The following is a 15,536-nucleotide window of genomic DNA, read 5'->3' as shown; positions in this document are numbered from 1 at the left end:
CATCCTTTTCTCAAATGGTTCAGAATTTGTGGATCAAAGTGGATTCTTTGCTTTATTTTTTAATAAGTAGTAATACATTAATATATTTAAAACCATCATGAATGGGTATATTATCCATTAGAGGTTGTTTAATCCAAAGACCATTGAAGTCAAATGGAAAGACTTGCATTGACTTCAGTTGGCTTGTGGCTATTACAGATAGGACTATTAAAATGGTGTGCCAGCCTGAAAATTAATGGAATGTGCATCTAGGCTTCCAAAATGTAGCAAAAGCAACTTACCTTATTCTCTCACTTTCAAATATCCCAGCATTCTTTATTATGAGGGTAGAGTTGAAAAGGTATTTATTACTTTACAACGTATCTTTGAAAAGGATTCTCAGAAAAATTGGCCAGATTATCTCTGGTCCATTAAACCATTCAGGCTGCAGAAAGGAGCCAAATCTGAACAGGTGAGAATTACCCCACTGGCTAAAGCGGAGTTATTTGGTTCCTGCAACAATTATATATCTCCACTCCGCTTCTCCCACTGACATACGGGGCAGATGGAACAGAGTTGTGCTCTGCCAATTCTTAGTTCCTTCAGAACCATAGTCAGTTGCCATAAATTAGAATAGTCCCTAGAATGCTCAAACTCATGTTGTGGTGGATGCAGATCATCTCACAGACCCAGAGATGAATGCCCTCTCACTCCATCACCACTTTCTGCTCGAAGTGGCTCTTGTAGGACCTGTGTTCTTGCAACCAAGAAAAATAATTATCCCCCATCTCTCCCCAAAAAATCAAATCTTTCTCTTCATTACCACAGCTCGAAAACGGTTCTATAGTATTGATTTGAACAAAAGAGAATATATTTTCTGATTTTTTTTGTTTTTAAAAGGAAATTTCGAACACAGTAGAGCAGGAACTGCGCAGAGAGGTTGAGGATCTGAAGCTTCGTCTGCAGATGGCTGCTGACCATTATCGAGAAAAGTTCAAGGATTGCCAAAAGCTCCAAAAACAAGTGAATAAACTTGTAGACCAGACAGTAAGTAGCACTGGAGAATCTGTTAGCTCTTTGTGACTTTTCAGCGTTTGTTTAAAATTTGTTGTAGCAAAGAACAATACATTTAAATAAGCATCAGAACATTGTGTGAGGAGCAATCAATTAATACAATACTTTCTGTAGTAGAGCCAACTTATATCTATGATGTTGGATATCCGCTGTCAAAACCAAACATAGTATCTGAGTGTTTGGTATATGTAGAAAACGTATTGAGTTTGTGTGGTGTTATAAACTGGGTTATCTTCAAGGCATAGTATTCTTTTGCTGAGGCATCTTCTCAGCAACTGTGAAAGAGAGGAAACGGTGGCACTGCATTTTCATTCCTTCACTCATCTCCTCTGCAGAGAGGAAGGGAGAACTTGGGAGAGAGACTGTGTACAGAGATGGGTAAAGGCTTTTCATGCAGCAACAGAACTGTGCATCTGCACCTCTTTTATGTGCGTGCTTGGTTGCTTATTTTATCTATATCGATCTATCGATATTGCAGAAGCTGCCTGATTCATATCTGCTATTTTCTGTATCATCCTGAAGGTCAATAGGGAATGAGTTATCAACCCATAATGTCTCTTGGTCCCCTGCCTTTGTCTTGGGTTGTAGTGTGTCGTGTGTATGGCATGTATATTTGACATCTGACTTCCAGCTCAAATGTTAGCTTAAAAAAAAAAAAAAAGGAACTATAGTATCCAAGATCTGTCTTTTATTAATCTGTATTCGTCCCAATTCATAACATAGATTCCAGTTTAAATTGGAATATTAAATTTAAATTTTTAAAGTTTAGCAAATACTCTGTGGAGATATCCATAATCTATTTTGTAAAATAACTTTTATAATTACTTTTTTGCAAGAAAATTATTATAAAATATGGCATTATAAAAGCAATAAACTGATCATATTTCAGGGTCGGTGGCAAAGATGCAGTGGAGATAGTATAAAGTGTGTGTATTTGATTCTTGTCTCACATTGACACCACCAACTTTGAGTCCATTTCCAGTAGAAAATGTGAAGTCAGAGAAATATTAGTTTGCTTTTGTGTTTTTCTTTAAAGTTTAAACAAAAGCGGTGGATGGTGTACAGTTATCCACTTCTTCAAAAAGTAGTGAACTAAGTTAAATTTATAACATATTTGTATTCTCAGCAGTTCACGGTAATTCTTGATGTTTTCTTTGAATAAAGTACCAACAATTTTTTTTCATAAGAAAACTGCAGGGAACCAACAGAAAGTGACAGATGCCTCAAACATTGAGACAGCTACTGCAGTCATTACAGATAAAAAGTTGACCACATCTCCAGGTATCAACGACATAAACTTTTTTTAATGGTTTCTATTTGTTGACCTCAAATAGAATATTTATTTGTGAGGTACTCTATAAAAGTACTTTTGTATATGAATAGCTAGCTCTTGGTGTTTGGATAACCCAATGGAAACAGATTAGAAAAGTTTGACAGCCTGCTCCTGCAAATACTTGCACCCATAAGTATTCTCATTGGTTCTGCTCATATGAGTGAAATTTACATATGTAAGTGTTGGCAGGATTGAGCCCTGACTTGGTGTTTAATCAAGAGCAATTATTAAGATATACATCATGGTTTGTTTATTTTTGTTTAGCTAATAAACAGAATTTCATTAAAAAGAAATCTCAAAATGTATACAGTAACATAACATCTCTTCAGCTATGGCACAGTTACAGTTTAATATATTTTATTGCAAAATCAGTGCTGGTAAAGTGTTCAGTTATCTGCAGAAAAGGACAAATATGTATCCTAATAATTTATAGACATTAATGGTTTGCTAGAAAACGCTTGACTAGGTTGTAATTTTCATGGACTATCAAGCTTCCCACAAATCTAGCCTTCTAAGCATAAAGAAAGGAACATGTAATATGTCGTAATACATACTGGAGAGAAAGTAAAGAGTTGCAACTTTGTGACATTTAGAATATTAAGCATTTTTTCAGAAGGGTAAAATATATGTACCAATAATATTGTGCTCTGAGAATGAAGTTTATAAATGGTTTAATTTCTCAAAGGGATGTTCAACTCTCCAAACACTTTTTATGTGCTGTGGAATATTTTCTGTTCAGCATGGGTATCCAAACTTTGCCCAGTTGAGGGCCTCATTGACAAGAGCCTGATACAGCTGCCCTCATCTTAATATGCCTGAGGCCAGCAGAGATTGGGTCATGTCCCCGTTGCTTCCAAGATACATATTACTGTGTGACATTGGCAAGATTTGAACTGTTGTCCACCCTTCACTCATTCCTGTTGCCCTGTGTTTATTTAAAAAACAAAGAACAAATATTCATATTTTTTTTTAATATTTGCAGCTAGCCCCATTTCACCTGATGTAGTTTCAGAATTTGTGGTAAAGGAGCAAGCATATGAAATGAAGAAAGAAATTGCTGAGAAAACAGAGAAGTATAGGAAATGCAAGCAAATGTTATCAGTAAGTAAAGGGCTGCTTCAGATAGTTGAACAGAAAGTAGCTACAGGGAATAAATCTCAAAAAACGTTGAAATACTCTTTTCAGCTCCCAAGCTGTTTGTTCCCTTAATAGTCATTCATATAGCACAGATGTGATCATAATAGAAACTTTATCATAAGAAGGTAACTTTACAGTAGAATTTTAGGACCTTATTGTTTTGGTGCTATGGTATTCTTTGTTGCATGTTTGATTGTCTGCTATTTTTGGGTGGAAGTGGAATGTCAGTAATTTATAAAGCAAATATTGGGGTGAGAACAACCTGAAATGGTGGAATGGAAATATCTGCAAAGAGATCTTCTTTGGCGGCAACTATTTAAATAAAGTGCATTCACTTGTTTCCATTAAGCTTACCACCCTACATTTCTTGTTTTCACAAAAATATTATGCTAATATGTTTGTTTACCGTGGTATAACATGTGCAAGGCAATTGCATTCATTACTTCCTGTGGCGGGGGGACAGGGGGATCGTATTTGTGTTGGTTCATCATGACTTGTGTTGGTCATTTGAGTTACATGGGATGCTTTAAAGGAAACCTTTGCCTTTGGCCTTCTGGATGAAAAGTGCTCTGGGTGTTTGCAAAGCTCGCTGGAATGGGTTTTTTATTGACGTGGATGTGAGACATCTTACAGAGTGGCAGCATGTTTTGAAGAACAGGAGTAAAACTGTGTGTATACTGAAAAGGTAGAACAGATAAGAGGAGAGAAGAATAGCAGCTTGTAGAAAGCTCAAGGAGGAAAAGTATATTGGACCTCATTGCTATAGTCCCCAGTACCCTTGTCCTCTTCAAAGCCTTACCACTTAAATAGGGGCCTGTAATCAATCCACAGGGAAAGCCACCTGGCAGTTATCTAATTTCTGGGAAGCACTGAGTGTTGCGTGGTCAGATAATAATAATAAAAAAAAAAAATTCCTTAGATTTGTAAAATGTTAAGTGATTCATCATGACTTCTGTTATGCTACGTTAGGAAGAGAAGATGAAATGCAGTGTTTATGCTGATGAATTGGCCAAATTGGAGCTGAAATGGAAAGAACAAGTGAAAATCAGTGAGAGTGCAAAACTCCAGCTAGCAGCAATGGAGGACCAGTATAAAGTAAGTTTTACTGGCTACACATTGAATAGAAAGAGGAACAAAGTACAGCATTGTGGAATCACACCCAAATTTAATAAGAATTCTTTTCAAGAAAAAAATAAGTTGTTGTTTTTTTTAATCCCACCTACTGATGTTCATGTGGGATTTTTGAGTAGGAGTATGGGCAGACCTGAGAACAACACCATCAAAGTAGTTGGCCCTCATCCATGCAAATGCAAATCTGTTGGCAGGCTTCATCAGGATCAGTATGTACCTCCCATTGCTAATCTCCTCCCTGGGAGAGATGTATCCCTTACCACTATCCTCATCATCACTTCTGCCCTTTCCCATTGTTCCCTAGCCATGTGTTTGAGAGTCCTCCTAATGTCCCGCTGCTACTAGGCTAAATGACATCGAATAAACACAAAGTGCTGAAAAATGCACACAGTAAACAAACCGAAGAAAACAGAGCAATATTTTTTGCTAACTTCATTCAATTGTAAAGTTATAGTAGGTAATATTTTCAGACAGAAATGTGATTTTAAATTGCTGACTGTTGTGAGTTTACAGCATAATACATGGGGAAATGTTATACATTCTGTAATGTAAGTGAAGCAAACTTCTTTTCATGTAGGTTCAGCTGGCAGAAAAGGAGAGAGCAATAAAAGAACTGATATCACATTTGGAGGTCTTCACCAGTGAGAAGGTACTGTAACCATTAGATGTTATGTTTAGTGGGCTCTGGTACTTCATGGATTTCAAGGTCAGAAGGGACCATTCTAATCCTCTAGTCTGACCTTGTAATAACACAAAACCATTGAATTTCCCCAAAATAATTCCTAGAGCATATCTTTTAGAAAAAAAAAAAATTCAGTCTTGATTTAAAAAATGTCAGTGGTGAAGTATCAATCATGACCTTTGGAAAATTATTTCAATGTTTAATCACCATCACTGTAAAAAAAATTTCCCTTATTTCCAGTCTGAATTTGTCTAACTTCAACTTCCAGCCTTTGGATCATGTTATACCTTTCTCCACTAGATTGCAGAGACCACTGTTAAATATTTTTTCCCCATCTAGATAATTATAGACTGGAATCAAGTCACCTCATAATCTTCTCTTGGTTAAACTAAGTAGATTAAGCTGCTTGAATCTCTTTCTGTAAGGCAGTTTTTTCAATCCTTTTATCATTCTCAAGGCTCTTCTCTAAACCCTCTCCAATTTATCAACAATCCTTGAATTGTGGGCATCAGAACTGGACATAGTGTTCCACCAGTGGTTGTACCAGTGCCAAATATAGAGGTAAAATAACCTCTCTAGTTTTACTCAAGATTCCTCTGGTTATGCATGCCAGGCTTGCATTAGCTCTTCCAGCCTCAGTGTCCTATTGGGAGCTCATATTCAGTTGATTATCTGCCACATCCCCTAAATCTTTTAGAACAACTGCTTCTGAGGATAGAGTCCCCGATTCTGAAGTATGGCCTACATTCTTTTGATCTTAGATGTGTACATTTAGCTTTACTAAAACACGTTTGCTTGCATCCAGTTTACCAGGTGATCCAGATTGCTCTGAATGAGTCACCTGTCCTCTTCATTATTTACCACTTCCCTAATTTTTGTGTCATCTGCAGACTTTATCAGTAATGAGTTTTATTTTCAAAATGTTGACTAGCATAGGGCCAAGAACTGATTCCTGCGGCTCCCCTCTGGAAACAAACTTGATTACCTGTTTACAGTTACATTTTGAGATCTATCACTTAGGCCTGGGCTATACTTGGGGTGGGGGGGGTCAAAGTATCTTAGTCAAAGTATCTTAGTTCGACTTACCTGGCTGTCCTCACGGCGGCGAGTCGACCGCGGTGGCTCCCCTGTCGACTCTGCTTACTCCTCCTGCTGAGGTGGAGTACAGGCGTCGATTCAGGGATCGATTTATCATGTCTAGAAGAGATGCGATAAATCAATCCCCGATGGATCAGTCACTACCCACCAATCCGGCAGGTAGTGAAGATGTACCCTTAGCCAGTTTTTAATGCATTTAGTGCCATGTTAATTTTATATTCTAGTTTTTTAGTCAAAATGTTGTGCATTGCCAAGTGAAATGCCTTACAAAAGTCTGATGCATCAACACCATCACCTGTATCGACCACACTTGTCATCTCATCAAAAAAAGATATCAAGTTAGTTTGACAAGATGTATTTTCCATAAACCCATGCTGATTTGCATTAATTACATTACCCTCTTTTAATTCTTTATTAATTGAGTCCCAGATCAGCTGCTTTGTTATCTTGCCTGGAATGGATGGTAGGCTGATAGGCCTATAATTACCCAAGTCATCCTGTTTGGCACAACATTATCTTTCTTCCAAACTTCTGGAACCTTCTCAGTGCTCCAAGACTTGTTGAAAATGAACATTAATGGTCCAGCGAGTTCCTCAGCCAGCTCTTTCCAAACTCTTGGATGCAAGCTATCTGGACTTGCTGATTTAAAAAATGTGTGACTCTAGTAGCATCTGTCTAACATCTTCTAGAAATACTAGTGGAATGAAAGAGTGTCATCACAATGTGATGAGACTATATCATCTATTTTCTCCCCATATACTGAACAGAAATTTTTAATTAACATTTTTTTGCCTTTTCTGCATTATTACTGATAATTCTACTGTTTCTATCTACTAGTGGGCCAACACTAGTGTCAGAATTCTTTTTGTTCTTGACAATGTTAAAAACTGCCTATTGTCCTTAATTCTTCTGGCCATAGATTTCTCCTTGTGTCCCTTTGCTTCCCTTAATCAGTTTTCTACAATTCCTTCTGGTTTGTATTCATTACTGTCAGCTTCCCCTTTCTTTCATTTGCGCTTGCGCTCGCTCTCTCTCTATTTTTTTTAATAGCTGCCTTCACTTCCTCTCTACACCAGATTGGGTTTTTTTCAGGAGCACAGTGTTCTTCCTCAGTTGTGGGATTGTAGCTTTTTGGGGATGTAGTAAGGTGTTCTTAAACGACTCCCAATTATTATTCAGATTTTTCTGATTGAATTCTTCTCCCAAGCTGTCGTTTTTAGCTAACATTTTTTTTTAACTTTGTGAAATTGGCCCTATTAAAGCACCAAGTGTATACACTAGTGTGGAATTTATTCTGTTTTCAAATGATAAATGTGATCAAGTCATGATAACTTGTACCTAAGCTACCATTAGTTTTTAGTAGGGCTGTCAATTAATGACATGTGTTTAGCGCAAAACAAATGAACGCTTTTTTTTTTTTTAAAAAACAAGCGTTAATTGCACACCTCTGGAGGTGGGACTTGGCCGCCAGGTAGGGAGAGAGGCAGGCACCTGCTGCGGTAGCAAGCAGGAGGCAGCCGGAGACAATAGACTCTGTATTATCCAGACCAGAGGTGCACATTGCTGAAATGTCTCCTGACTCCTCGGAGCCAGTCTCGTGCCTACTCCCTCAGGGTTAATCTGTTTATTTGTTTTACATGAGGGGGAGGGGAAAGAGCAATTGCCAGCAGCCATGAGGATGTGAAGCATGGAAAGGGTGCTTTGGAGCCATCACCACAGGAACACCCCTCTTCCCCCTGCCCCCGCCCAGGTGACTCTAGCAGTCTGCCCTCCTTGCCCCTGAACAATCGATCATGACCCTGTCCAGTAGTCTGTAAATAAGAAGTGGGCAGCATTATCTCCCGTAAATGTAGTGATTGGCTGAACAAGGAGTGGGACTGAGTGGACTTGTAGGCTCTGAAGCAATGGTGGGCAGCGTGTGGGCTGGCAGGCCATGAAACAATTTGTTTACATTGCCATGACCACCCGCGGTTCACTGTTCCTGGCCAACGTGAGCTGTGGCAAGTGGCGGCCAGCAGGTCCCTGCAGCCCACGCCGCTTCCCACAGCTCCCATTGGCCAGGAATGGTGAACCGCGGCCACTGGGAGCTGTGGGCGGCTGTGCCTGCAGACAGTCAATATAAACAAACTGTCTCACGGCCCCCCAGCAGATTACTCTGACGGGCACTATGCTAAAGTCTTATGTTGTTTTATTTTTGAGTGCAGTTATGTTTTTTAAAAAAAATTAAAAAATTCTACATTTGTAAGTTGCACATTTTGTATATTTTCCTGAGGTGAATTGAAAAATACTATTTATCTTTTTTACAATGCAAATATTTGTCATAAAAAATAATATAAAGTGAGCACTCTGCTCTTTGTATTCTGTGTTGTAATTGAAATCAATATATTTGAAAATGTAAAAACATCCACAATAAATGGTATTTATTTTATTATTGGTTAACAGTGCGATTAAAACTGCGATTAATCACAACTATTTTTTAATCTTGTGATTAATCACAATTTTTTTCATCGTTTGATAGCCCTAATTTTTAGTTCTGTGGTCAGTTCCTCTTTATTTGTTAGGACAAAGTCTAATAAAGAATTCACTGTGTTGGCTGCAACTCTTTTTGAGTTAGGAAACTGTCATCTATAACGTTTAGAAATTCCGGATTTTTTTAGTACTGGCAGCATGATACCTCCAGCATATGTCACTCAAATTGAAGTCTCCCCTGACCACAGTTTTTTTTTTTCTTATACATAGATGCATAAAGAGGTGGTCAGCCTGTTCCCGATTGTCATTTGGTGGTCTGTAGCAGACACCAACTTCTACCCCATCTTGTGCTTTAACTGTTAGGACATTGAGCCATAAGCATGTAAGATAATTTTATTCCTGGTTATCAATGACTTGGAAACAGGTAGTGCCTCTTGACATAGAGTACCACTCCCTCTCCCCTTTTGCCCACTTGATCCTTCCTAAAATCAATGGTTATTATCTATTTAACGTTCCATCATGCGAATCATCCCACTAGGTTTCAGTAATAGCAACTAGATAAAATGTATGTTAATAAATGAACATTTCCAGTTCCTCTTGTTTGTTACTCAGGTTCCTAGTATTGGTGTATAGGCAATTCAATAATTTCTTCTCTGCTTATCCTTTGATTTCTTGGTTTTGTTCTCAACATCTGTTTTGTGCTGAGAGTGCATATCTTCCCTCTTTTCGCTGTCTCCCTTTTTGTTATTAGTTTAACTGTCTCCTGACTACTCTAGCCAGCCTTGGTTAATTTGTTTTAGAGTACAGTGGGGAACAGTATATAAAGAAGAACACTCATAAAACATGTAAAGTAAATTTTAAAATGCAGTAAAAATGAATTAACTGATTTTTAAATAATAAAAAATAATTTATTGGTGAGATTTCTATAAATAACTTCCATATTTATCAAAAAATAAGAACCCCAAATCAAACCAAAAAATAGTGAAACATCAAAACATCTGACTTAATATTCGGAAATACTATGTTTAGAAATAAGTGTTTTGTGCTGTAGTAGAATTCTGGAACATTTAATCATATGCTGCATTTAATCTAGTGAAATTTGTAAGGCAGAATCTTTTTATATACCTGTTTGTTTAGCATTAACTGTCATCCATATAGTTATAACAGAATTCTTTCTTTTTTCCTTAGAAATTGTGATAAGTGGGTGTGTCGAATTCTAATGACATCTAAGAACAGTGCATATTCATATATAATTTTATTATTTCCACTGTTTCATAAGGATTGTTTGTTATAACCAGACACATGCATTCACTACCATTGTTGATTATTCCCACAAGCAGCCAGTAAGAGAACAGATTGACAGGTTACAGTGTGACCTTGATAATGATCTCTTCAGAGTTGTAGTTTATCTAAAAGGACGTTTGTGTACCTTCTAATGACATTCCAGATTTTTAAATGTTTGAAAATGAACTGCCACTTTAAAAAGCTGGCTCTCTAATCAAATTCAGTGTGTGTATGATTAAAATTAAAGAAATCCATGCTGAAATATTAAAGATGATGTTCTAATGCTGAAAGTATATTCTGTGTTTTGCAGGGCGATTATTCATAGGTTGTCTTATCCTACTTCCCAATACATCTTAATCACAGTATGATAATTTTTGCAAGGCATTACTAATGGGGAGAGTAATGTTTGTTAAAAATATATAAGTACATTCATTCCATGTTGTATGAATGAACCAAGATGGAAGAGAGGATGTACATGAGAGGCATTCAGGACAGCTGTTTTATTTCATAAACAGTGACTTCAAATAATTTCAATATAGAGTAAACTAGTGGGAAAATGAGAATATTTAACTTATTTTTTTTCTCAAAAGCAACCCAAAAATGCTGTTGATCCTGTTTTTCGTACAAAGGAATAGCCAAATACGTGGAATGTTTTTTTGTTTTTTTTTTAAAATATGTCTGTACCATATTTCTCTAATTCATAGAAAAGCTAAGTAAAAGTCAGGATTTTGATACGACTATTTATCTGGAGGGAATCATTTTTTAGCTGGAGGGAATCATTTTAAACAACACACATAAGGAGGAGTGCAACTGTAAAAATATTGTATGAAGCTTATAAAAGCTTGTAATGTAAATATCTATAAATTTGCTAGAACAATTCCAAGGAAGAATCAAAGTGCTCTGCTAGACTGAAACCATGATTTAAAAGGTTAAGCATAGTACAGTAAACAGCTTTTCAATTTATACTCCATTATCAGTGTTTGTTTATAAATGTCACTAAACATAGCATGCTAAAAATGTTCATTTGTAGTCTCTTCAAACCTATAAAATTACTTAGTTTCTGTTTTATTTACATACTTATATAGCCTTTGATTTTTAATCAGTCTCTACCCTAGCAGTCCAGCTTATAGCTAAGACTATTTTATAGCACCTTTTACAAGCACTTTGATGTACATTCTATTTTAATCTTAGGTGATGCTGGAATTAAAGTATTAAATGCCATCATGTTTTTAGCAAAAATGTTTCCATATTGTAGAAAAAAACTATAAGCATATGGGACATTTCCACTTTCGGAAAGTGTCTCGGACTTTTAGAAAGTAGATGCTGCACTTTGAACTTCTTTTGTTTGCTCCTTGGGGTTTGTAAACAAACAGCCTACAAATTGTAGGACAGAAAAAGTTAGGACAGCTTCCTACTTTTTCTCCAGTTACTTTTGTTTCTTCTCTCTAGCTTGAAATGAGTGGAATAAAGTCCCATCCACCTTAAAATTCTTCTCTTACTGAAAGCAAGAAACTTTAATCCAGTGGGCCAGAACCTCTGCTGGTATAAATTGGGATAGCTCCATTTAAGTCAACAGAGCTACCCCAATGTATACCAGTAGATGATCCATCCCAGTATATCTAGTAAGTTTTTAAAAATATTTCTCTTTTGATAGATGCATAGAGTATTGCATCAAGCCTATACCTGATAATTGGTGTGTTCCTTAAGTATAGTGTTTTTGAGATAGAACAGGAATTTTATTTGTGAATTGTTCACAATATGCACATCATCTCAGTTGTAAGGAGAGATCAGGTGGAAGTAGCAGAGCCTCTACGTGTTTTGTAGCTGATTTTTTTTATTTGCTTTGCAAAAGTAGATATTTGTATGAACAATATTGGTGATTTGGCTTTTTTATTGAGTTTGCACCTATTGATAGAATTTCAAAATAAAATTTCTAATAAAAAAAGTTATCAATAAATTTAAAAATGTAACAAAAAAGTCAACTCAGTCAAGTCATGAAAGGTGGATCTGAAAATTGGCACATAAAAATTAGAATTTTTTTAAAAAATTGAAGCTTTTAATTAAACTATTTATTTAATCAGAATTTAAAACATTTGATAATTTGACTTCATTTGTTAATTACATTTTTAAACTTTTTGTTAATTAGGAACTTGGCAGGAGTCCAGAAAATCAAGCTGCAAGGATAACTAAGGGACAGATTTCTCGGCAAGATTTACATTTTCTTAGTCCATACTCAGGGGAGAGTGGGCTGGTTCCTTCAGTGCCAAGTAGACTACCAGTGCTGCAGTATGGAAACCCTTATGCAATCCAGGAAACAAGAGGTTTGTAAAGTTTTATTTTCCTCAGCTTTTTTTTGTCTCACAATTTAAAAATAAAGGTGCCATTTTATTTATGTAGAGGCAGGACTGGACTGTTGATATCCTCGCATATAATATGTTTGTCAGAAATGGCTGGATTAATTAATAAGTCTGTCTACTCTCGTCACTAAAAGGGAAACTTTCAAGAGGACACAAGAACAATGTTGTACTCACACCAAAGTACAAACAAAGTACAAAGTTTGTTTAGCAGATTTTGGGCTTTGGTTGAGAACTCCCTAGTTGTATGAAATCTAAACTGAAAACATTTGAAGTTTTGATTTAATTATTATTTTGATATGACAAAAAGTGTACTAACTGTATTGAACAGAACTTTTTATGCAATAAATAAGAGGCCTGCTCTTCTGATTTTTATTTCAGATGGAGCAGATGGTGCTTTTTATCCTGAGGAGCTCCAAAGGCTGCCTGTAAGGACTTCCTCTTGGGAACTGGAAGACAATGTAGTCTGTAGTCAGCCTGCTCGCAACCTTAGTCGACCTGATGGTCTGGAAGACCCTGAGGATAGCAATGTAAGTTAGGTTACTTGTTCTTATTTTTTTCCTTCATTTATTAATCAGCATCCAGGAGTTAACAATTGCTTGGATATAGTGAGCATTTAAAAATTTTAAAATTCTGATACGCTTAAGCAGTCTTTAAATTTGGAACTGAAATTTTATTGAAAAATATCTGAGCGCTATTTAAGGTGAAAAATTTGCACACAAATTGATGAAAATTCAAATCATAGAAATCTCTCTTGAATTCTAATACCAGTTTATTTTGGTTTTGGAGTCATAGCCTCTGATAACTTTTTTCTTTTTAAATATTAAAGCAAACTTATTTCAAGTCATATTGCTATTTCAGTATATAACCATATTCCTGTTCCTTAACGTTACATACACAGCCTTTCTTGTAGAACATATATGTTTTTAATTCTCTCGCCAGTATGTGAAAACTTAATTGAAACTGAAGACAGGAGAGTGAGTTTGTGTGTGTATGGGGGTGGGAGGGTGAGAAAACCTGGATTTGTGCTGGAAATGGCCCACCTTGATTATCATGCACATTGTAGGGAGAGTGGTCACTTTGGATGAGCTATTACCAGCAGGATAGTGAGTTTGTGTGTGTGGTTTTTGGAGGAGGGTGAGGGGGTGAGAGAACCTGGATTTGTGCAGGAAATGGCCCACCTTGATTATCATGCACATTGTAGGGAGAGTGGTCACTTTGGATGAGCTATTACCAGCAGGATAGTGAGTTTGTGTGTGTGGTTTTTGGAGGAGGGTGAGGGGGTGAGAGAACCTGGATTTGTGCAGGAAATGGCCCACCTTGATTATCATGCACATTGTGTAGAGAGTTGTCACTTTGGATGGGCTATTACCAGCAGGAGAGTGAGTTTGTGTGAGGGGGGGCGGAGGGTGAGAAAACCTGGATTTGTGCTGGAAATGGCCCAACTTGATGATCACTTTAGATAAGCTATTACCAGCAGGACAGTGGGGTGGGAGGAGGTATTGTTTCATGATCTCTGTGTGTATATAAAGTTTGCTGCAGTTTCCACGGTATGCATCCGATGAAGTGAGATGTAGCTCACGAAAGCTCATGCTCAAATAAATTGGTTAGTCTCTAAGGTGCCACAAGTACTCCTTTTCTTTTTGAAGACAAAACAAAAGCTGAAGGATTGTGTTACCCGTGTTTCTGAATTAAATGTTTAGCATATAGTTCAATGCAAGGTGTAAATTTATGAAGATAGTTTTGCAAGAGATACAGAACAAAAATAAATATTTAAACAGAATGGAAAATATTAAACGGTGAAACAATTTCCATTTTGGCCTTTTATAACCGCTAAAAGTTTGAAGTGGTAGAGACTGCTGTCTGTCATCTAAAACCAGGGTAAAGTAAAAATGGTATTGTTTGCTAATATACTTTCCAGGGCTTCATAGTGTGACGCTTTCTCTGTAGAGGCGATGTGGGGGAGAGGAACAGAATCACCTCCCCCCTGCCACCGGTTTCTGTCAGGGTGGAAGTCTGGCTGAGCATAGCTGAGGGGGATGTGCCTGGGAAAGGTACCAGCACCTAGCTCCCCTGCTGAGCCCCACTCTGAGTTCTGTCCCTTCCTTGCCTGCAACTGCAGATACCTGCTGGGCAGTAGGTGTACAGAGCCCGCTCTGGCCCGCAGCAGGAAGGCTTTTCAGTACATACAGAACCTTTTAAATATTCATCCATCCATCTCTCAACAGTCATGAGACTCAGTATGACATAAACTTTTATTACATACCTCACTTGACCCTCGTTGGATAAATACTACGAAAGCAATGTGTTGGATCTAGTGAGTTTGTCAGGCCTGTCAGGAGCTACTGTTAACAGAAAAGTGAATGCTTTACCTGTTGGCATTAAGGAGTTTTTAGGATCAAACATATCTTTTAAGGAATGTTAGGAATTTTTTGTTTTATTTGGTTAGCTGAGAAACTCTTGTATAAAAAAGAAAAAATGGGGTTTAGTGAACTGGTTTATGAAGAAAACTATACCTAAACTATATGTATGTTTTAATTTGAACAGTTGTTTTTACTGTGTTTCAGTTTTTAGATGCTCTTGCTACTTTAAGAAATATTTCAGAAATACTTTTCTACAAAGTATTGTGCTCTTTGCAAGTACGGTGGTATCATGACCTGTTTCTCATTTAGTCTAGTTTGCCACATTTAATTGCTATTAACCTTTGCAGAAACTGATCAGTGTACAGACAGGCATGATTTTAGCCTTGGTGCTCAGCACCTATAATGGAGAAAAATGTATTTCTTCCTCCTGCCTTTTGAACCCTATGTCCATTATTGTGAATAATTAGGGAAACTGTCAGAACTATTGCAGCCTATTTAAGGTCTAGAATATCAGCTTTGTGCTGTTGCCCACCTTTTCTTCACATTTTGCATATTTAATCTGATCATTCTTGGCATAGACATTGCTTATGACAAGCCCTTCTCTTCTTGAGTCATCTGCTGCAGTTTAATTA

At 37.0% G+C, this 15,536-nt stretch overlaps 1 protein-coding gene across 5 annotated transcripts in view; it reads left to right on the top strand.

Moving 5' to 3' along the window:
• The window catches only part of TAX1BP1 (Tax1 binding protein 1), a 98,107-nt gene that overhangs the window by 59,436 nt on the left and 23,135 nt on the right, over positions 1-15,536 (top strand). For 4 of the 5 annotated variants that reach the window (XM_073333618.2, XM_073333617.2, XM_073333622.2 and 1 more), the window contains 7 exons: positions 880-1,026; positions 2,241-2,334; positions 3,369-3,487; positions 4,493-4,618; positions 5,232-5,303; positions 12,334-12,508; positions 12,923-13,071. In XM_073333618.2, coding sequence (XP_073189719.1) covers positions 880-1,026; positions 2,241-2,334; positions 3,369-3,487; positions 4,493-4,618; positions 5,232-5,303; positions 12,334-12,508; positions 12,923-13,071 — 882 coding nt within the window. The remainder of the gene's footprint in view (positions 1-879; positions 1,027-2,240; positions 2,335-3,368; positions 3,488-4,492; positions 4,619-5,231; positions 5,304-12,333; positions 12,509-12,922; positions 13,072-15,536) is intronic. The other variant, XM_073333619.2, reaches the window with a different exon arrangement.

This window comes from Lepidochelys kempii, chromosome 2 (genome assembly GCF_965140285.1).
Source record: "Lepidochelys kempii isolate rLepKem1 chromosome 2, rLepKem1.hap1, whole genome shotgun sequence".
Classification (NCBI taxonomy): Eukaryota; Metazoa; Chordata; order Testudines; family Cheloniidae; genus Lepidochelys; species Lepidochelys kempii.
Note: the sequence above shows the minus strand (reverse complement) of the source record. Positions and strands in the feature narration are given on the sequence as shown.